Source organism: Aquila chrysaetos, chromosome 20, assembly GCF_900496995.4.
Source record: "Aquila chrysaetos chrysaetos chromosome 20, bAquChr1.4, whole genome shotgun sequence".
Lineage (NCBI taxonomy): Eukaryota > Metazoa > Chordata > Aves > Accipitriformes > Accipitridae > Aquila > Aquila chrysaetos.
Window position 1 is genome coordinate 5,639,881 of NC_044023.1, and position 22,802 is coordinate 5,662,682.

The 22,802-nt window shown below is 36.8% G+C and overlaps 1 protein-coding gene across 19 annotated transcripts in view; it reads right to left on the reverse strand.

Annotated features, from left to right (window-relative positions):
* DOCK3 (dedicator of cytokinesis 3) overlaps positions 1-22,802 on the reverse strand; it is a 226,279-nt gene that overhangs the window by 143,486 nt on the left and 59,991 nt on the right. For all 19 annotated transcript variants that reach the window (XM_030043808.2, XM_030043805.2, XM_030043804.2 and 16 more), the window contains 2 exons: positions 10,675-10,823; positions 2,400-2,484 (listed from right to left, as the gene is read on the reverse strand). In XM_030043808.2, coding sequence (XP_029899668.1) covers positions 2,400-2,484; positions 10,675-10,823 — 234 coding nt within the window. The remainder of the gene's footprint in view (positions 1-2,399; positions 2,485-10,674; positions 10,824-22,802) is intronic.

Consider the following 22,802-nt stretch of genomic DNA (forward strand, 5'->3'; position numbering starts at 1 on the left):
GAATGAAACAGAGATTAATAAAGCAATCGTGTTAGCAACTTATCTTGCATTCTCTGAGTCATTACTGATTTCATTTTGTACTGACTTATTTCTATACTGTATTTGAAGGGAAATTCTGCTGTAATAGCACCAAACTCCCCTTCCAACTATGGCAAATCAGGAACAAACACTAAAAATTAGTACTATAGAGTGATGTGCTTCAATATTTCTTATGTAACAATTTTTCTTTCCACAAAATCCACTGTTATATGGTGCAAATAATCCAAAACAGCAACAGCATATAGCCTGCTTACAAAACGTGCCTTTGTTTTAGGGAGAAGTACATCTTGCATATCAAAAAACCCCACCTAGACACTGACCTATCTCCCTAGTCTTAGATAGCTGAAAGTAAAAAACATTTTAAAGTAGGGAATTCAAAGTTTACTAGAAGTGAGTGAAACTGTAATAATATTTATGTAAAACCTCACTATTTTCTTTGGAAGATGTTAAGCTAAGAAGTTGTACTAAAGCAATTGCTGGGGGTTTTCTGGTGTTTTCTTTGGGGTTTTTATTTGGTTTTTTTGTTTTGTTTTGGTTTTTTTATTTTTTATTAAAGTAGCATCTCAGAAAAGGTCTTCATTCACTTTTTGCTGAACATTACATGCTGTTTCTCCCTTCACAGTTACATCATGATCCAATACAAAGCTAACTGTATTACATAGTCCTACTAACAAAGAATCCAAATGCAGTTAAATTGTGAAATGCATTAGTGGCTTTACAGTTCATTAATAGCACAACTCACATTTCTAAAACAACTTTAACTTTGCTATGTACTAATATGACTGTACTAGTGACTAATAATGATAGAATTTGGAAGTCTGCAATGAAGGAATTGTACTACTTTTCCTGAAAATTCTAACATTCTTACTCAAATGCACCACATACATTTTCTAAGGGACATTGCCACAAAACAGAGATGGCCTTAATGTGCAAGGATCAGTTTTGCTTAAATTAACTTATTCACTGGTCTCCCTACTTCCTCCCCTTTTCTGTGAGCTCAAAAATCTTTGAAACGAGGCAAAGATGTTTATTATCTATGCAACTCCTAGAAGCAGACTTTTTACTTAAGTATTCTTCATCTGCATCTGCAGACTCTACTGAAAGAATCAAACAGTGGCTCTCATGGACTTTCTGGACTCACACAAACTGTTGATGAACTCCAGGCTTTAGAAGCTCTAATTAATGGAAGAGGTAGGCTGATCAACGCTAGATCCTATGACAGGAGGCAATTCTATTTCTCCCAGCAAGTTAATAATTGCTGTTCAAAGTAATGATCAAGTAACCCAAAAGCATGTCAATCTGTTAGCCTTCTTCATTATACATCAATAACATTTGCCAGGACATCTGCCTGGCTCATGGTGCTTTCAGATGAATAGACCTCTGCAAGATATCACCACAGTTGATCTCTGGAGCTTCCAAGATTTTGTATTATTTCCCATCTGACAGAATTCAACAGTATACTTGCAAAAGGCAGTGGCAAACTGCAGATTAGGTAATATAATATCTGCAGAATACATGCAGGAACCAGAGGTCTAGAAAACCTGACCTATAAAGAAAAACTGAAAGAAATGGGGTTCTTTAGCCTAAGGAAAGGAAGACTGAATGGGACTTAACAAGTCTTCAAGTAGGGTAGTGCAAACAGGCAGGAGTAATCTGTTTCTCTGTGGACACGACAGGAAGATGTGAAGCTTAACCTACAGCAAGAAATCTCTATGTGTTATTAATAAAACTTCCAAACTGTAAGAACAGTGAACTGAGCAAAAAGTTTGCCTCGGTAGGCTGTGGAGTCTTAACCACTGGAGGTTTTTAGAAACAGAAGAAATTGTCATAAATGACAGAGACACTTGATCCTGACATGAAGCAGGAGAATGGACTGGATGACCTCTTAAGATTTTCCAGTCCTATTTTTCTTTAATTCTACAAATACATAAAAAAAGATTATTGCTACTTCATTTAATGCTAGTATATTGATTTTAGAAACAAAGACCAAAGTTTAAAGGGATTCCCATTGCCTGTATATGATGGATCTGTTTTTTTAGAACTTCTTTTGCTGCTTCTGAAACAGTAGATTTTAAAAACAAGAAAACTGTAGAAAGAAACAACATTCAAACTCACCTTCTCCAGTTTTCATACCATGTTACTTTGTAAATTGAAACTGAAATGTACATAAGTATGCCACTTCCAAAAGAAAGTTGGTTCATTCACTAAACTCAGGGTACTAGAGACACCGACTATTCCGGTGGTTAGGGTGCAAATGAAAAAGACATTCAGCTTATGAGACTATGCTAATCAAGAAAATATGTAAGACAAAAGAATAAAAAGTTTTTCCCTTCTTTCTCTCCCCAAGTGAGATTTCTTACCATTTTATAAAGATCTGAAACACTGATCTGATCTGAATCCACAACCTCAAAGTCCTTCCGAGGAACTAAATCTAGGCCCAAATGTCTGCAAAAGAGAAGGAATGAACAATGGTAAGTATAATACATTCAAGTGTTCACTATTATCTACCACATATGCTTACTCAAGGGCAAGGACACAAGAAATTCTAAACTACTCTAAGTCTTTTTGCAATTGTTAATCATTAAACAGATAATCCTTCTAAATAAAATTAAAGGCAAATATCAAACAAAAAAACACTGTGAACTTGTTACTTTTTGTTCACTGACTTCAGTGGAGCTATAGCAATTAATGCTAGTTGAAGCTTTTGGCCATTATGTTGGTGCAGTATGGAGAGCAAGTTAATTTCATACATGGAAACGTAGTAGGCAAATAAAGTTAGTACTCTGGTTTCTGCTGCAGTATTTGAGTAGGTTTCTTCACTATATATTGAAAAAGTTCTGTTAGTAACCCTGTTTATATGTGCAAATAGATACTGTGCCTTAGGAAGCTGCTTTGAAATTCCTGGTGTTCATGCAGCTAAACTCCCAACTTTATCACTATACAAACATAATATTTTTTTAATAATAAACAATAACTGCAATATCAACAAGAATTTTAATCTGTAACACAAATGCAAAAAAACCTTTTAATTTCTCTGCACTGAAATAAAATTTTGGCTCAAATCAAATATATAAAGTATTTTTTTAAAAAAAATAAGAATTTCTGTAGTAAGGGAGGCAATTCAGGTCACAGCTGCATGTGAATAGTAGACAGAATAAGGTTATTTTGCATCCAGACAAATAAATGAACAACTATTATCAATTAATTAATAATTGTAGACTGCAGAACAAGACAACCTAAAAGGTGTCAAAACCCAACTTTTGCTCTATAGATCTTCAGGTTCTGAGGCATAAAGAGTTCCAAGCATTACAATAAAAAGCTGTTCTAAATACACACATTAGGAGTAAAATTAAAGAAACACGAATGAACCATTTTCCTGCTTTCATCTTATGTAACTTTGATACTTCATTTACAGAGATTTTATATTTAAATTCTTAATAGTCTTAAAAAAAATTCAGAAGAGGTGCCCTCACAGACTACCTCTGTACTCTTTCTGTCACTAACTATAAAAAGAAAAGCAAAAGTCAATTTAATTTTGTAATCAGAGAGGGAAACATTCTGCACAGACTTGTTCCTGACGGCAAATGAAAAATTTTATTTGAAAAAACCTCTCAGGTACCACAGAATATTTGTATGGTGCAATAAACAGAAGCCTCCAGGCAATATGGTCTCTTCCTCAGCAATTAACTGAAAACAACAGCAAGGAAGAACCCGTGGTTTGTAAGAAGCCCAGTTACCTTTGCTGACCGTTGCACTTTTAATCATTTCCCGTAAGTTTCCCAATTCCATAATTCTGTTTGAAACTTTGCTCTATCAGGTTTTCCTTCTTTAATTATATTCCTAAACTATCACATCTCAAAAATATAGCTCAGTCCTGCTCCACTTGCTGGCAAACAATTGTTAGGTAGTACTATAATTGCCATTAAAATATTGTACTGACAAACTGGAATTTCCAGCTCTTTGCCAAAATCAATTATACTTTCAATGGAAAAAAGAACAATGTTCCTTCTTCAATACAGTTTTCATGCCAAACACCAGCTTCTAAATTCTAAGGCTAAACTGTGAAAGTGATGGTTATACACCTTTAGCACACTTTGTTTTGATTAAACCTATCAAACACAAGTTATCCATGGCCCAAAACCAGTATGTGAAAACTGCAGCTGCGAAGATGACAATTACTGTATCTATTTACCAAATAGAAAAAGATTAAAATACGAATGTACTAGGTAATCCTTACCTGCAGCTACCATTTGAGCCTATTTATAATAGAAAGTCCAAAAATGTAATAGAAAAAAAAGTAACAGGTAAAAACAGTAATATGCAAAGAGTCCACTTCAAAGTTTTTTTTTTTTAAAATTAATGCTTATCCTATTCATTCACAGAAGTTTGCCTGAATTTGAATATCCAAACCACCTCCAAAATACCGTCATTCATGTGTACACACACCCACCCCTAAAGTACATTCTTAAAGGAATCTCTCTTCAACATACAGATATTAACAAATGATTTCCTAAGAACTTTATCAATACCACTTGTAAGTGCATTACAGTTTCAATGCAGTGACAAAGCACTATTAAAGTTTTACAGAAAAAACTGCCAAAGCTAATCATAGGCTGATATTGTTCTATTCTCATAATTTCAACTCTCTAGAGAACTGAGGTCAAACAGTGGTTGGACTCATTACTCAATACACGACAAAGGTATTATCTTCTACTTAATAATGCTCAACACAACTGCAGTAGCATCCCTGTGAAATTTATCTGATATCCTATTTTTAGTTAAATCCCTTAACACCATGGATTTCCAGCCCAGAAGATTCTCATTCTCTAATACTATGTTAATCCTGCACAATACTTGCTCCCAGAAAATAAAGGTGTTTTTTGCTTTTGTACTAACATGCTGTCATTTATTGTGCAGGTGGAAGTTCAGGTTTATGCATTTAATTTGTATCAATTATTTTTTGTCTACGAAGGACTGACAACATAATGCTTGAAATGGCAATGGTAGTCAGTGGCCCACTTTCACTCTCTATTATCAAATACTGTGGGAATGTAAGAGCACCAGCTGCCAAGCAGTATTTCTCCAAAACATAGCACGCATAAAAATTAGATAATGTGCTGTTTTGCTTATTTGACAGTTCCTCTCTCCACAATACTTTTTCTTACAAGGCAAATCCATATGATTTTTTATTCTGCCTTAACACTGAACTACCTTTCAAAAATATTTCCCAAGTATACCTACAAAATATCCCCAAGCCTATCAATTACCTCTTGATAGCATATGCCTGCGATAACTGCAGCTGACATTTAGATATTCCTCCTCTTCTACACAGAAGTCTTTAGAACTTTCCTTTCTTTGGGGAAAAAATAAAAATCCACCACCCAAAATTTCTAGATACTTTTCCCTCAAGTAACATGAAGACAAGCTAATATACAAAAATACTAGCATTTTTAATACTGAAAGGGATGAACATACAACTCTACTTCAGGTTAACTGGGCTTCTAGAGCAAATCAGCTTGGTTTTAACGGTAATTTCAAAGAGTGATCCTAATTTATAATACTTTCATTTATTTACAATACAAATGCTAAACCATTTAAAATTCATAAAACCGCAAGTCATAACAACTTTTCCTAGAAGAACCTTGTAGAAATAGGTCATTTGACTAAAAAAAAGTCTTTTAAGATATACATCCAATCTTGAAGAACAAATTGGGAGAACTCATCACACCTCTAGAGTATGCAAGATCTCATCCCCTTTGCTCCAAAGATGTCCACTTTACCTTGACTCTTTTCAGCTTTAATTTTGCAGCCACCAATTTTCCTTGTATTCCTTCTCTCACTATATCAAAGCCTCATTTAGTATCATTCATAGTTCTCTTACACAGATACATTTATAAGGGTGGTGAAGGGAAAGGAAATTATCCTGGCAGTTATTCACAAACTATGTGAAGACTTTAAAAAGACTTTGAACGAAATACAATACAGAAATCCATGGAAAATTAAATATATGAAAAACATGTTTGTGAAAATGAGACTGTGCTAATACAACTCGATACTTTTCTTTGACAGAATTATTTTGTATACAAAGAAACTGCAGAGACTGTAATCTATAAAGAAATTAGTAAAGCACTGATGTAATGCTACACAGGAAATTATTTCTTAAAATGAACATGATGAGATGAAGTAATCCTAGTAAGGAACTGATTAAAGGGAATGGCAGAAAATACTTCTGAGCATGGAAGTATCAGACTACAGAGAGAGGTTATTAAGGCTTTCCTCAAAGACTGACATCCAAGAGGGTTCCCTGCAGTTTTAATCCCTATTCAATCATTACTACAAGTATATTCAGGAGAGAAAAAAAATATTATATATTTAGACAGAAATGGCAACTATTCTTTCTGCAAGCTTCTTAAAGGCATTTTATTATGGTTGTTTAAATTGTTCACTCCTATTTTGATCACCTTTGATGCAACAATGACAACTACTGTAATAAGAGTTTCTTTATTTCTCAAACTGATTTACAGATACTATGACCCTGTATGTACATTTAATACATATATCCAAATGCATTTTACGAATTCTAAGCTAATAGTTGGAACACTACCAGGAAGTCATTATTATTCCTTTTATGTCAAGAAAAATATGACAAGCGGGTAAGTCACTCAAAGTCCAAAAATAATCTTCTAAGGATGTGAGCACTGAAATCTAGGACTTTTTGAGTTTTAAGACTATGCTTACTTTATTGGATCACACTACTCCTTTCACAGTGTTACGCATGTTAGTAGGTACTAACATTGCAACTGCCACTGGCTTTCCGACTGCAATTTTGAGGTAAGAGAAGGACCATGACTTCAAAACAATGTTTAATTTTATTTGCATGACAGTGTGAAAGTTTTATTTTTAACATTTGCTTTCCCCTGTTTTTTCTTTTTAAACATGCATTTGTAACTTTTGGCTATCTCTGGATCTTTCTGTGCACAATTTATGGCAACTATTTGGAAGATTTCTTTTCATGCAATGATTTTAATAACATTTTATGTGAAAAAGAATAACCTTTGACTAAAAAGTAACACAAGCCTACAAACTCATCTTGTTTATGTATTTTATCTGTCCAAAATCTCAAAGTATTGGTAGGTCCCCCTCCCCTACTCGGTTTCTGAGCCTAAACAGAGTATCTCTCCCACATTTACAGGGAAGGAAGTATCTTCCCTCAGTATAAAAGGGAAAGTGATTGTGCTCAGAAACTTGGATGCTTTCTGTTAATGTCCTGACAGGTGTTATATTAATCTGAAAGAATCAATCCTGAAGATCATTTAAGATGACCTCTGATTTTTAAGTTAAATTACTTTGAAGAAATCTTCATCTGCCTTTTTGGTAAATCAGGTATGCACATGCTGCTGCAATTAATTTTTTGCTCTGGAGCAGCAGCAAAGGATTCACATTTCAAATAGAAGCTCTGTAAGGCAGATTCCTTCATCTGTTTTTGCAAAAGACTCTAGAATGAAACAGTTTTTGTTAGTAAAAAAGTGTAATTCTGGTTTCCCACACTCTAAGCACTAGCAAAAGTTGAAAAACTTACCCATTCATTTAAAAAAATCTAAACAAATATTTCAAAATCAAGTTCGTATTTTACTTGCAATGTGATTTAAAATGAGATGAAAAACTGCAGATTTCACTTTATAACTTGATTTAAAATAAGATCATAAATCGCAGACTTCAGCTGTATGTTTGTTTCCTACTCTACAACTTTTTTCTTGTTATTTACAGTCCATTGGACACTTCCAATAGCATTTCAGACTTCAATAGGTGTATATTCTAATAAATTGTATCAGAGTGAAACATTTTTAAAACACACAAGTATTTTTAATATTCTGTATAAAACCTAGCAAGATATGCAGGAAAAAAGGACAGTATATGAGATTACAGCTGTGCAAAAATACGCAGAAGGATGCTTAAAACTTAAAGTCTAAAACCAAAAAGATGCTTATCTGAAGGTAGTAAATTCTGCTCTTTTGAGCAATTGGGAAATACAGAAACCTATACAAGCAGAAATACCAGTCACTGTATGCATGCAAAAACCAGCTAACTGTGGGTAACTGGAAGAAGTAACAAAGCATGATAAAAAGATTGCATCCAGGACCATATTTTTGTACTGGGGAGAAAGAATTTGTAAGCAACAGAAAATTAAATCGCTACAATAAGTGGAAATCAGTATTGCATTATAAGAACGACTAGCAACAATACAAAAGGTTAGCAGCAATAATTGTAAAAAAATTGTATTCCTACATTTTTAATAGACCAAACTACAGAGCAAAACTTCGTAATATTTAGACTAAGCATACAAAAATATGCAAAAAAAGTTCACTGTAGTAGTTCTGAAAACAGTCTAAATTACTTCTTTCACAAAAAAAAAAAATCTGTAACTACTAATCCAAGGAGTGTATCTGTCCCTTGACTTCCACCAACTTCTACAAAACACAAGGGAAGACTACCAGAACCACTGCCAGTGTATTTAAGGGAAAATGGTACCAGTTCAACAAACCGAAAAAAACCCCTACAAAAACTAACTGGTGGTGACAGGAAGTGTGGATTTCACATTTGCATCACTCCTTCCCAAATAATACAATGCAATAATGATCGAAGTCAGGATAAAAGTAGCTTTACACTACATAAGCATACATGCTACTTAACAGATGTGTAAGATTGTTTCCTGAAAGCTACTTGGTCATGAAATGACTCCTATTAGATTGTACTATCTTGAATAATTACAGATTTGCTCAAATTGCATGTATTTAAGCTTCTCAGTTAACATTAATGCATGTTATTAACAACATTTTTCATTTATTTTATTTGCAAATCTCAAGTATGACAGAATAAGCAAAGAACATCTTTACATTATTTGAGAAAGGGCAGTACTGTGTGACTATGTATATGAAAATCATTAGGGTTTTTTAACAGAATAAGACAGGTGGTCATGAGTTTCACGATAAAACTCTCAGAGAGGCAAGATAGAAGAAAGTGACAGAACTCTTCCAGAAATTCTACGGAAAGAGTGATGTTGCAGAAAGACCTTCCAAACTCCCAGACATTTATATTTAAATACTGCATAGTGTACAGATTTAATTAAACACCTTTTCAATCATATGCCTTTTTATGCAGTTTCTTTATTGATACCCTCTGTTTAAGCATGTGTCTCTAATATCATTTACCTTTTTCTCTAGGGAAGTCAGTACCTGTTTTTATGTAGTCAGAAACACAGAAAAATTTTTCCTAAACAAGCATCCTGAGCAGATTAATTTAATCAGGAACATATTTAATTTTACTGATTTCACTGCTGCTTCTCCATAATTGTCATGCATTAGATTTACCTTTATAGTTTTAATGTACTTCATATTTAATGATTTTACGTTAAAAAAAAAAAAGTTGTCTATAGCCACCTTATTGAACAACCTATTCTCTACATTGCTGCATTGCTGTCTACTCTCCTCATCTTTTTTCTTACAACATTTTTGCAGCTTCCTATTGCTAATTTCATCCATACACTCTTTGAGCAAAAATGTCTAGGCATAATGTTCAAAAATGGTCTCTTGGTTCCCATTTACTCTGCTGGGAATGACAATAGAAAAGATCTGTAGCTGCACTGCAGAACAATGACTTGATGCAATCTATTAGTCTATGTCCTTCTGAGCTTTCTTTCAGCAAGAGAGAAATGAAATGTAGCATGGGGGCTAGCAAAATCTTCATGAATGTATTCAAGTACCTCTCTCAGAGGGAGTCCTGAAGTAGGTGACCAAGAAATAGAGTCATAACACAGATATGTTATTGAAAAACATTTGACTTTCTTCCTTAGCTGTCAACTTACAGAATTCCCCCCTCCCATATGTTAATTAGCACTAATCCTACTCGTAGTTGTAAGGGAGTTGCTATATGCCTGAGGAGGGTGATATTTCCTTTGAAAAGATCATATGCGTGTCATGCAAAACTTACCTGTCTGATACAGTATTATCTCAGAATAAAACCAATTCTGGTGAAGGGCTAGTTTTTGTCTAATGGCAATTTATTACCATTTCAGCTTCTATCTGAATTGCAGTCGTCTTTGGCTCTAAAAAAAACCTCTCCACAAATTCACTGTGGAGCTGACCAAGGAGAGTCTAATCCTCTGAGAAATGTCATCAACAGCTAAATACATGGATTATGTATTATAATTGCATAAAACATCTAAATATCACAGCCTCAGCTCTAATGTCACTGTTGACAGTGAGACTCTAGTTATTGCACCAACCAATAAAACACTTCAATCAACAAACGGGTTTTTAGTATCTATGAACACATCCTGCCAGGCCTAATAGTCACTATATTGATACAAAGTAAATTGACCTAAATCTTTTAAAAGTGCAGATAGCCTTAGAAAAGGCCTACTAATAAGCAAACAGCTCACTCTATAGTCATAGTAGACGAACTGTGCAATAAACTCACTGTAAAAAGTTACATTTGATTTCCAAACAATGAAATGTTCTACCTATGTACAAATACTATTGAAAGGAAACAGTTGGGTTTGGTTTGGGTTTTTTTATTTAATAAAAGCTAATTAAAAAGAATTAGAACAAACAGTACCCAGCTGGTACCTGTACTTACTCATTGCCCCAGTCCAGCCTCACTGTGAGGTGCCTCTTCACCTCTCGCACCTGATCCTGTGTCAAGTGCCCTGACAGCAGCTGTCTGCGTAGGTCTATGAGTTCATTCATCACATGCCGCAGTTTGTAGAAAAGATCTACCTTATGTTTCTGTAAAGGCATATTTTTGGGAGGAGAGGGGAAGAGAGTGAGAAAGAAAGAGAATGGGGTGGGGGAGAGAGAAGGGGGGGAGAGAAAGGGGGGGAGAGAAAGATTAATAAGTTTGGAAAGAGGAAGAGTGTGAGAAAGAAGAAAGAGAAAGAAAGAGAGAGAGAGATTAATAAGTTACCAAATTTTCATTTAATTACCCTAGAGGAACATTAATCCAGTTTGTACAAGCTTTAAAATATTTATATCAAAAAGTAGCGTTAACTGTTGCTATTTAAATTGAATAACTTTTTATTTCTAAAGTTTAGGCTCACTCTGCTAAGGGGTCCATTTTCTGATGGAACCCAATGCTATAGATAAGAGGATTCATTATGTGCAGCAGGGATCATTTATTCCAATCATATAATAAATTCAAAGTTTTAGATTTAAAGTAACAGAGAGGTGAAAAAGTTAGTTTTCTACCAGCAGCTAACTTACTGGTTCTAAAGAGTTAGCAACAATGATTCACCACAACAGAAAAGCACTTTTAATATTTTTGATATTCCAATCACTAAAATTTACCCAGGTATCTATATTAGATGGGGGGATATAAATATTCATTATCTGCACTCCAAAAAGGACTAAAGCAATTAATGATAAAATCCACCTGCAAAATTACTTTAAAAGAGGAAAATTACCATAGACACTAAAAACCCCCACACCACCACCACCAGGAAACAAAAAAACCCAAAACAAAAAACCCCACCTAACAAAAACCCCCACCCTAAACAACTAACACCACAATCCTTTCCGAAAGAACTAGTATTCTTCAAATATGAAAAAAAACCCAACCCCCAAAACACAGACAGAAGTGGAAATACTTTTTTCCCCTGCAGGAAATAACTATAGCAGAAGCCCTCAAAAAGGAAAGTCTGGTGCTAACAACCAAAGCCATCTATAAGCAGCCATAAGATAAGGAAGCGTGTCCAAACTATTCCAGTATCTGCTAGATGAGAATTGCGCGTCAAGGCGGCTCGTGTGTGCGCAGCCATGTCTCATACTGTGTAAAATGGCCAATGTGCAATGAACAAGGATCCCAAGAAGAAAAAGAAAAAAAAAAAAGGTCTCCTGTTGCAGTTGAATGCTGCTTTTAAGCAACTAAGCTCCATTCCTAACTGTATGCAAAACTTGAAACATTTGAATCTCACTTGGGGAAAACACTGACTAGATGGACTGAAACTGAGACTTTGCAAGCTAGCATTGTCTTGACCGCATTTCTGCTTGTAAATGAGCGTTTTATAAAAGCGCTCTCAATAAAGATACCTGCATTTATCAAGACTAGATCTGATAGAGGAACATCCACAAAGAAAACCAGAATTGTTTTCTATTGCAACGTATTATCAGAAAAAATGTTTTTCACTTGTTTTACCAAAAGTAGGTAAGATGGGATGAAAAAAGAATTTCCATCTACTTGTGTTTGTTTATCTACAAGACCACTAAATTTGCATGACTTAGGAAAACAGATTTCCACGTACTCCATTTTGATCAGCAATTTGTTAATTTCTCTGAACCTGATTACACATCTGTTTTGCTGAAGCAGGTTAAGCACAGATGGAATCATCTACTGTTCTTATCAAACAATTTTGAGATGAAAAGATGCACCATCTTTCAACTATGCATTAACATTGGTTCTGATCCTGCCTGGAAAAATGAAATACAGACACCAGATCCAACAGAAAGACATGTATTTCCAGACCTGAAAATACTTATTCTAGGAAGATAATCATGCACAGCTGATAAGCATAAAATGACTAGATTTGTGTTTAGGTTTTTTCACTAAATGTGTTCCAAAGTAAGCAGAAAACCATAGGTATAGGAAACATCCATTTTAATATGCTATTTATATGAACAAGAAAAGGTTGTAACTTCTTCTAACACAAGATGAAGACAATGGAGTTCGGGACTATCAATAAGCAAACTAGGCATATCTATCAATAAAACAGTTGGCAATGAAATGATCATGAGAATCAGCTCCAAAATCATCATATTCAGACTTCCCAAATAAACCTGCTGAAAGAGCCACTCCCTTATTCTTGGAATGATGGTTCAAGGCTATCAATGCATTCAAGCCTGGAACACTATGCTGGTTAAATTACTGTGTGTTCTGGAGTTATTTTTACACAGTCTTTTACATAAGTATCATAAGTACTTACTTTGAATACAAATAAATGAGAAATGAGATTGTAGAATACAATTTTGTAAAAGCTAGTCACATTAGGTCTTACACAATGATCCGAAAAAAAGAAAAACCCTCAAACTCAAACCTCTCGCACCTCTCGTGTTCCATAAGCATGACAATATGCCCTTTTCAGCTTTAGTTCTTAGACTTACTCTTCAAGAAATATTTCATCTGCTTCAAACAGAATGAGCAAGTATTGATAGACAAAGAGCTAAACATATGGCATCCTTTTCAGAAAATACAAGGTCCCCTATGAGGAAGGAAGAGGAGGTATCAGAAAGTGGAAAGCTAGAGGAGCTGCAGCTGTGATCTCAGTCAAACAGTTATGAAGTGAACCATAGATGCAAGACCCATGAAAATGACCGAAAATACTTGTGAGAGAGAAAGGAGAGCTAGAACAGAGTTGAAGGTAGCTTAATTCCAGGTTTGTGGGCAGTAAAGAGTTTGAAGCAGTCAAAAAGATGTTTATAATGCCCCTCCTCACACTACAAGAGTCTAGTGAGTACTAAGCTCAATTTGGGATAGAGGGAGGCAGGGAGATGCACGTATTTTAATGCCTTTCCTCTGCCTTCTCTCTTTCAAGAAAAAAAAAGACCGTCAAAATTCAACACTAAGCTAAGCTGATCAGGATTCCTACCGCCATAAAGAAAACTGCTCACCCCTAAACCTTACCCCTAAAGAAAACTGCTTAAAGTGAAACAGGTGATCCTGAACACCATGTTTCCAGAAAAAACAATTTTAAGCATTATAGCCATTCAAGCAATTTTAGTCAGAATAGCATCATAAACAAACCTGAAACTTTATCATCTTGTTAGTAGCTAAATAAAAAAATGCAAGTCAATCTGACATATAAGCGTTCATTCTGTTTTACAGTAAACTTTCATACAGCCTCTAACCTCTAATTTTTCATCTAGCTTTGTCACGAACTACCAAGCAACGAGCAGTTTATCAGTCTATCCGGAATGATCTGCTGTGCACATTTATGAACATATTTGACAAATGTTTTGCATCCAGAATATAAAAGTAAGTATTTATGCAAAAAATTTTATGGCAATAATTAAGGTGTGTCACGGACAAAGAATCTGGATAGCCTTAATTAATTGAGGACTCTCTTCTTACAAGCAGCACAAGTCTGTCCTCTAGCACATCTTGCTGCCTTATTTTACTATCCCCAGATACAAAAACAGTTGCTGTATGTCTTTGAACTTTTGCTACTAACAAGTCACGCTTATCAATGCTTGGATAATCTTCATACATACAGCTACGCATCAAAAAGTGGAATTCTGGCAATATTTTTTTTTTAATGACTCCACATTAACTGTATGGAGATCAAAAGTCAAAAGATGGTTTTGGTGTTGTGGTGGGTTGACCTTTACTGGCTGCCAGACCCCCTCCCAGCCACTCCCTCACTCCACCTCCTCAATGGGGGCGGGAAGAGGAGAATAAAATGAAAATACTTATGGTTGCGATAAAGACAGGGAGATCGCTTACCAATTACCATCCCAGCAAAACAGACTTCTCTTGGGGAAACTAATTTAATTTGTTGCCAGTTAAAACAGAGTTGGGTGGTGAGAAACAAATACAAAACTCCTTGTCCTCACCCACCCTCTTCCCAGGCCCAACTTCACTCCTTCATTCCTGACTCCCCCACCCTTCCCCTGCCCCCACCAGCAGGGGAATGCTGGGGGTGGTCAGTCCACAGCAGCTCCTCTCCCCTGCTCCAGCGTGGGTCCTGCCCACGGGCTGCAGTCCTTCGGGATAAACCTGCTCTGGCGCGGTCCTCCCCACGGACTGCAGTGTGGATACCTGCTCCGTCACCTGTTCACCTCCTGCTCTGGTTCAGGTGTTCGTGGGGCTGTTTCTCCCTCTTTTTTTCCTCATCCTCGCTATCTGTGTGGCTGTTTGCCCCTTCCCAAACATGCTCTCCTGGAGGCATCACCAGCTTTGCTAACAGGCTCAGCTGTGCCCTGTAGCAGGTCTCTTGCAGAACCAGCTGGAACTGGCCTCTTCCCACAGAGACATCCCCACTGCCAACACCTGGGCACAGCACCCGACACAGGTGTTTGGGGTTTTTTAAACAGGTAATCACAGAAAATAAACCTGCACTCACATGAATACAAAGCTGTTGCGTGCTTCAGTGCAGGAATACAAACTCCATGTTTCACACCTATGGTGGCTTTGAAATACTAAGGCTGCTTCTGTCATTCTTCTCAAAATAAATACCACGTAACATGAAAATATATTAAAAACTGGTATATTATGGAAAATGACCTATTTATAGTCATTTTGTTACCATGACTTCATTTAACGCTACTGTAAAGAAGTCAGGATTTTGCTTCTCTCAAGAGCCATCCCTTAACACATTTTCTACAGAATTGCCTTAGGCTATAATGCGGTAGACGGGCACAAAAAATTATTTTCCTTATAAAAGCAAGTGAGTAGCTTTTCCCAGGTTCCTTGTACTGGATTTTGGTATCTAAATTAGATATTAAAGCTTGCAAGCATCATCAGCACGTGAAAGGAAATAGTAAAGCTGGAAACAACATAAAACCCATGCCTTTCTTTTCAGTTTTGTCTAGATTTTTTAATTAAGCAAATTATTTTATAGTAAAGCTCTGTTAGAATTTTAGAATTTATAGATTTGTGCAATATTTATAGTTTAAATCTTACCCAAAATCTCTAATATTATTACTATGCGAACCTTAAACACTACCTAGTATTCATCAAGTGCCTGTTGATGAATAAAGGTCAGACTTTACAGGTCAATACAAGGATGTCTCAGGAATAGGGAAAGGAATTGAACTAAAACTTGTGTGGGAGACGTGGATAGTACCAGGTATCAAGACTGGCACCCACAGCAAAGCAAAGCAATTTGAGAACACAGTTAATAATTGCACATATTCTTCTGTTCTACATGTGTGCCTAGGCATCTAGTCCTGTTTTTTTATAGAACTAAAATGGACTTTAGTAACACCTAAAAAAATACAGAAAACAAATAGGGAAAAGTAACATCAAGCAAGAATAAAGTTAAGTGAATTACAACTTCTCCCTATTAAAACTACAAAGTACATTTACAAAGGGTTGTGGTACTATCCTGGAGTTTTCACAAGAGTCTGGGCTTGAGCTCACACTTCGCTGACAGCACACCACTGAACACTCAATGAGCAACATTAGTCTTTCAAACAAGTAACAGACCAAGAAAGGAGGGCACCTCAGTTTTGATTTGTTTCTGTTCTTCTATCCTGAAGTTCTCTATTTATTAGTAAGGATGCATTAACATCAGTAGCATTTATTCTCTCCTATGAATATTCATAGCTTTTAGCTTCAAACAGGAATTATTTACTTTAATATAAATCTGTTTGAAATTCTCTATTCACAGAGGGCACTTCAATTTACATTGTAAAGTGTATATTAAAGCAAAGTAAATTAGAGTGACAGAAAAATAAATTTTTCAGACTCTTTTGCCAATGAAAATGTGTAAAATAGCTTAAAATACTGACACATGACAAAGGGAAAACTTAAGCAGTAAAAAGAATGATGGAATACCAATAAAGCGAGCAAAACAACAAAATAAAGCCTTTACAAGATAAGCAGAAATATTTCTACAAGCTTTTCCTTTATATTAGATTAAATGACACATCTGAATCACCATATACCATACTTAATAGTACAGTAACCTTTTTCTGGATGTACTAGGTCCATATGCTTCTTCCAGTTAGTGAAATCCTTGAGCTAAGAGCTAAAAGATATGTCGAATTTACATCAGTAACTTCATGAAAAGGTTCCTTGCACTCTTGGCAACAATCCAAGTAGAAACTATAAGAATTCTGGCTTTCCCTGAGTTGCAAAAAAAAAAAAAAAAAAAAAAAAGAAAAAAAAAAACCCACCAAAACCAAAAAACAACAAAACAACAAAACCAAAAAAAATTCTCAAAAGAATGAAATCTGTGATGTGAAGTCTTAAATCAGAAACAGAAGCTGATTTTATATGCACACTCTTTTCACCACTCATTATTCCCACTATTTCTCTGAAATGTACTAGAAATTTCATTTGTGCAGAACTTGTGCTAACCTCCTCCTTCACTTAAGAGCATTTAATGTGCTTTACCAGAAACTGTGCAGTGAAGCAACTATTGGATCGCCTCTGAAATAATTTCAGAACTTCCTTGGATTGCACATTTCTACCAAAAAAAAAAACCACCCTTAATGAAAAACAGAAAACAACAATTATTTGATCTGCTCCAAAAACTACATGGTGTATTTAAAGCTATCTACCAACAAGTCCAAAAACCTGGGGATATGTTGTGTCTGTTGCAAACGAAATGAATACCCTACAGCTTTTCATAGCTATAAACATCATGCCAAGAGGAACCCAGGTAACATTACAGCAATAGCAACACTTAAGGTAATAACACAGAGGAGGACAAGTCCTCATAATATTATAAAAGCTATTTGCTCTTAAAAAGGGCTGTTTTCTTTCCTAAGATTTCCATTACTGTCTATGAAGGACAGTGGATAATATTTAAACCTGTTATCACAATGTTCTTTATTTAACAAATCAACCCACCTCAAGTTCAGAGCTCTCCATAGAATACTATGAAGAAACATACATTTATGAAGGGTTAGCACCACGCTACTGTACTTCTTCAAGAAGAGAAGTTTTTTCTTATTTGTTCGTATCACCTCACAGACCTTAAATGTCTAACTTAAAGATGCAATTCAGAACCTATTTTTATTGGTAGTAATGCAGTATGGTACAAAAAAATCACATTTTTCAATTTCCTTTATAAACAACTTGTCCAATTTACAAATCGGTTGTACCATATATGTAAATAACTCCACGTACAAATTATTATGCTCACTAGCAGTCAAGACTTGCATCTTGACTCTTGTATCTTTTCCTTATTTACAACTTCAGACAACCCAAGTTGTCCAATACAGCAACTTGAGACAAGTAACAGATGACAACATTTACAGTTACAGAAACAATTTTTAAAAAATCTGACACAGCTTTGGTGTCTAACTTCATGCTATTAGTATTCATACGCTTTTGTTACTTTTAGGCTCTGTATCATCATCATCAAGAAGTGCAACTTGGCCAGAACAAGACAGATATTCTGGGTGTAAACTAGTGTTGGTTAGCTTTTTTCATTAACAGAAAAATAGGATGCAAAGAAGAGAGATTGGTCTTCTCCAGAAAAAAACAAGGAGGGGCTCTGTGGGATAATGAGCTTGAGAAAAGAAAAATTTGGTTGAAGAAATACCCTAAAGTGACCCTCTGTCTCCAGCCCACCCCTATCCTGGCTGCCACTGATGGTAGCTGAGGGCTGGAAAAACCTACATGAGATTGTGCAAGAGACTGCAGCTTGCTATTATTTTGTTGCAATTCAATTGAAGTTCCTAACTCCTTAGGAGTAACAACAACATTAACCTTGTCTCATAACATCACAATAAACTTTAAACAAAGCTTAAGGAAATGGAATTGAAGGGGATAACTATTCTGATAAACTTAGAGGTTTAATTCTTCATTTCTAATACTGTAAAACAAGTGACATTAACACTCCCACCCCTTTTCAATCCGTATTACATTTATTGAAGCCAGTTCCAAATCCTTCGTATGTTAAATTTACTTAATTTGTTTTTATTCTGAAATGTAAGAAAATACAATTCAAGATAAGTTTATTTTCCCTTCTGAGGAAAAACAAATACAAATAGCAAAAACCTTGCATGCAATCAAGGATGATTTCTTGGTTATTAGTTTCCTGGTGTCTGCCCCCATTTCTGAATGGCTTCATCACGCCATCTAACTGTTAAAAGGACACAACAAGAAGACAATACATTTTGCTTTATCATATTTCTTCAGAAGTATTACTAACTAAACTAGATAAGTAAATCAACCTTCTAAAAGATAATATAGTAAGAAAAGAACCCAAGAACATGAAAGAGGCTTCCTTTTTCCCAGCATGTGGCCCCAAATATCTCTCTGAATAAGACGAGCACAACTAAAACAGAAATATGAGTGGAGTGAAGGAGAAAGGTCTGTAAACCAACTAAAGGGGAAAAAAATAAATCTCTGACATGCATATAGCTGACTTTTGCAGCTGATAATTCTGTTATGCCTCTGGGAGATGTATAAAGACCTTCTGTGTCGAGTACTCACAGGTTACATTTTCAAGACCCTCTCTGAGCTTGAAAAGCATAATTTTCCTTTTTCTTTTTTACATGAAGAATAAATTATCCTGATTGCAAGACTGTAGAGTTTGGGGGTTTGAGAACAACTAGAAATAGCATAAGACTTGCAATAACACCTCCAAAACAGACAACGCTGAAAATACCCATTCAAGCATGTTGCTAGTCATGTTCAACACCATTCCCTCCACAAAAGACAGAACCATCACAAGTGATGAAGTGCTGCTTTTGACAAAGACCACTACCCTCTCACTGCACCATCTACATGGACCTTTGGTTATTATGTAGCCAGCAGAAACCATCACAGAATGATTGATGCCAGCAGGGACCTCAGGAGGTCATCTGGTCCAACCCTCCTCCTCGAGCAGGGTCACCCAGAGCAGGTTGCTCAGGTCCATGTCCAAAGGGCTTTTGAAGATCTCCCAAAAATGGAGCCTCCATGACCTCTCTGGGCAACACATTCCAGTACTTAGTCACCCTCACAGTAAAAGTGCTTCCTTATGGTCAGACAGAACCTTACTGTATTTCCGTTTGTGCCTGTTGCCTCTTGCCTTGTCACTGGGCACCACTAATAAGAGCCTGGCTCTGCCTTCTTTACACCCTCCCTTCGGGTATGTACACACTTTGCTGATAGCCCCCAAGCCTTCTCTTCTCCAGGCTGAGCAGTCCCACCTCTCAGCCTTTCCTTGTATATAAGATGCTCCAGTCCCTCAATCATCTTAGTGGCCCTTTTCTAGACTCTCTCCAGTAGTTCCATCTTTCTCTTGTACTGGAGATCCCAGAACTGGACACAGTACTCCAGGTGTGGCCTTACCAGTGCTGAATGGAAGGATCACCTAACTTGACCTGCTGCCATTCTTCCTAATGCAGCCCAGGGCACAGTTAACCTTCTTTGCTGCAAGGGTGCATTGCTGCCTCACGGTCAACTTGGTGTCCACCAGGACTCCCAGGAGCTTTTCTGCAAAGCTGCTTTCTAGCAGATTGGCTCCCAGCATATTCTGCTGCCTGGGGGTATTCTTTCCCAGGGGCAGGACTTTGCACTTTCCTTTGTTGAACTTCATGAGGTTTGTATCAGCCCATTTCTCCAGCTTGTCCCGGTCCCTCTGGATGGAGGCACAACACTCTGGTGTATGAGCCACTCCTCCCAGTTTCGTATCATCAGTGAATGCAGCTGAGGGTACAGTCTGTCCTATCACCTAGATCATTAATAAAGATGTTGAACAGGATTGGACCCAGTACTGACCCCCGGGGTGCTCCACTAGTTACTGGCCACCAACTGGACTTTGTTCTACCAATCACCACCCTCCAAGCCTGGCCATCCAGCCAGTTTTCTATCTACTTCACTGTCTACTCATCTAGTCTGAATTTCATCAGCTTCTCTATGAGGATCTTATGGGAGACAGTGTTGAAAAGCCTTCCTGAAGTCAAGGTACACAATATCCACTGCTCCTCCTCATGTACAAAGCCAGCCATTTCCTCACAGAAGGTTATCAGGGTGGCGTGGCTTCCCCTTTGTGAATCCATGCTGACTACTATCAATCACCCTCTTGTCCTTTATGTGCCTGGAAATGTTTTCCAGGATTAGTTATTCCAATACCTTCCCAGGGACCGAGGCAAGGCTGACCAGCCTGTAGTCTGCTGGGTTCTCCTTGCTCTTTGTGAAGACAGGAGTGATATTTGCTTTCCTCCTGTCCTCAGGCACCTGTCCCAATTGCTATGATCTTTCAAAGATGATTGATAGTGGCTTCACAATGACATTTGCCAGCTCCCTCAGCACTTGCAGGAATATCCATCCCATCAGGGCCCATGGACTTACGTACGTCTAGTTTGCTTAAATATTCCCAAGCACAGTGCTCTTCCATGAAGGGTAAGACCTCCTTGCTTGAGACTTTCCCCTGGCCTGTGGGACATGGGATTTCTGAAGGCTGGTGAAGAGTAAGGTGAAGAAGGCATTCAGCACCTTACCCTTTCCATATCCTGTGTCTCCAGGGCCCCTGCCTCACTCAGCAGCTGGCTTACATTTCCCCTGGTTTTTCTTTTACTTTTTATGTACTTACAGAAGCCCCTCTTGTTGCCTTTGACATCCCTTGCCAGATGTAGCTCCTGGTGGGTTTTTGGCTCTCCTAACCCTGGTCTGTGCGTGCTTGGACAGTATCTCTATATTCCTCCCAGATTCCTTGTCCCTCCTTCCACCTTTGTGTATACTTCCTTTTTATGTTTGAGTTTTGCTAGGAGCTCCTTGTTCATCCACGCAGGCCTCCTGGCATCTTTGCTTGACTTCCTGCTCACTGGGATGGACTATCCTTGCTTGAGCTTGGACAAGGTGATTCTTGAAACAGCCAAGCATCTCAGAACCTTCTTCCTTGCAGGGCCTTGTCCCATGGGATCTCTGAAGAGGTCAGAGTCTGCTCTCTTGAAGTCCAGGGTTGTGATCCTTCTTTTTGCCCTGCTCCATCCTCTCAGGATCCTGAGCTTTAACATCTCAAGGTCACTGGAGCTAAGGATGCCTTTGACCTTCACATCTCCAACCTGCTTGTCCTTGTAAATATGAGGTCCTAGCAGTGAACGAGCTTTAATAAGCAGAACTAAAATTGGTATCAAATGTTCCCTGTTCACATCATCACCTTCCATTTTCCTTGTAGACTTGTATTCCCTATTTACACAAAAATCACAGTCATAATGGTACTTTACATCCCAAAATGTATTTGCTGAATTATGTGGTCTTCCAGAGGAAGAACAGATTAGCTTGATCCACAGCAAGTGTATTTCTTTTTTCCCCAGAAGTTCTGGTCCCACAAAGCTTGTAATATTGGTAAATCTGGCTGAAAGAGGAGGACTTTCAACCTCCTGCTGCCATTTCTGTTACGGTCATTCAAAATGCCTCCTGCTGGAACCATTGTCTTTGAGTGCCAGCAGAAGCCACTTATCCTCTGATGTATTAGAAAAGGGGAAGCTGTACAGCCTCCATCTGAAAAAGATATAAATCCGGAGGATCTGAGGAAGACACTGCATTCAGTACTAACTGGCAGTATTTACCTGTCAGAGAGGTAATAAATGAAAAGATTTTGCTCTGAAAGAAACTGAAGCAGTATTGAATAAGTGTGGAAACCTCTATATTTCATACTTTTAGTAGGTTTTTTATCATTATTTAAATGCAAAAGAACTTAAAACATTCAGAAGAAAGCTTCCTACTCATGACTAAATGGCTATATTCTTTTGCAAATACAGTAAATCCCTCCCCCCCATAAATCAGTGTTTTAAGGTCATTTTCTGCAGGACAGAGAAATTATATTACCTTTCACATCAGTTTTAAAGTAGAGTTAAATGCTTTTGTTTCCACTTTGAATAAACACGATGGTATCTTTATTAGAAAGTATATTAATAAATAATTAACATTCACACTAATTAATAATAGTCAAGCTGTCCAAATTACAATTTACGTGATAAATATCTATCAAGAAATTCAAACTGATTACAGTATATAACAAGTGCTGTCAGATAAATATTTTCCCCTTAGCAGTGCCTTACACTGGTGTGCCAAATTCTAAAGTTGAAAAACACTTTCTCCCCAAAGCA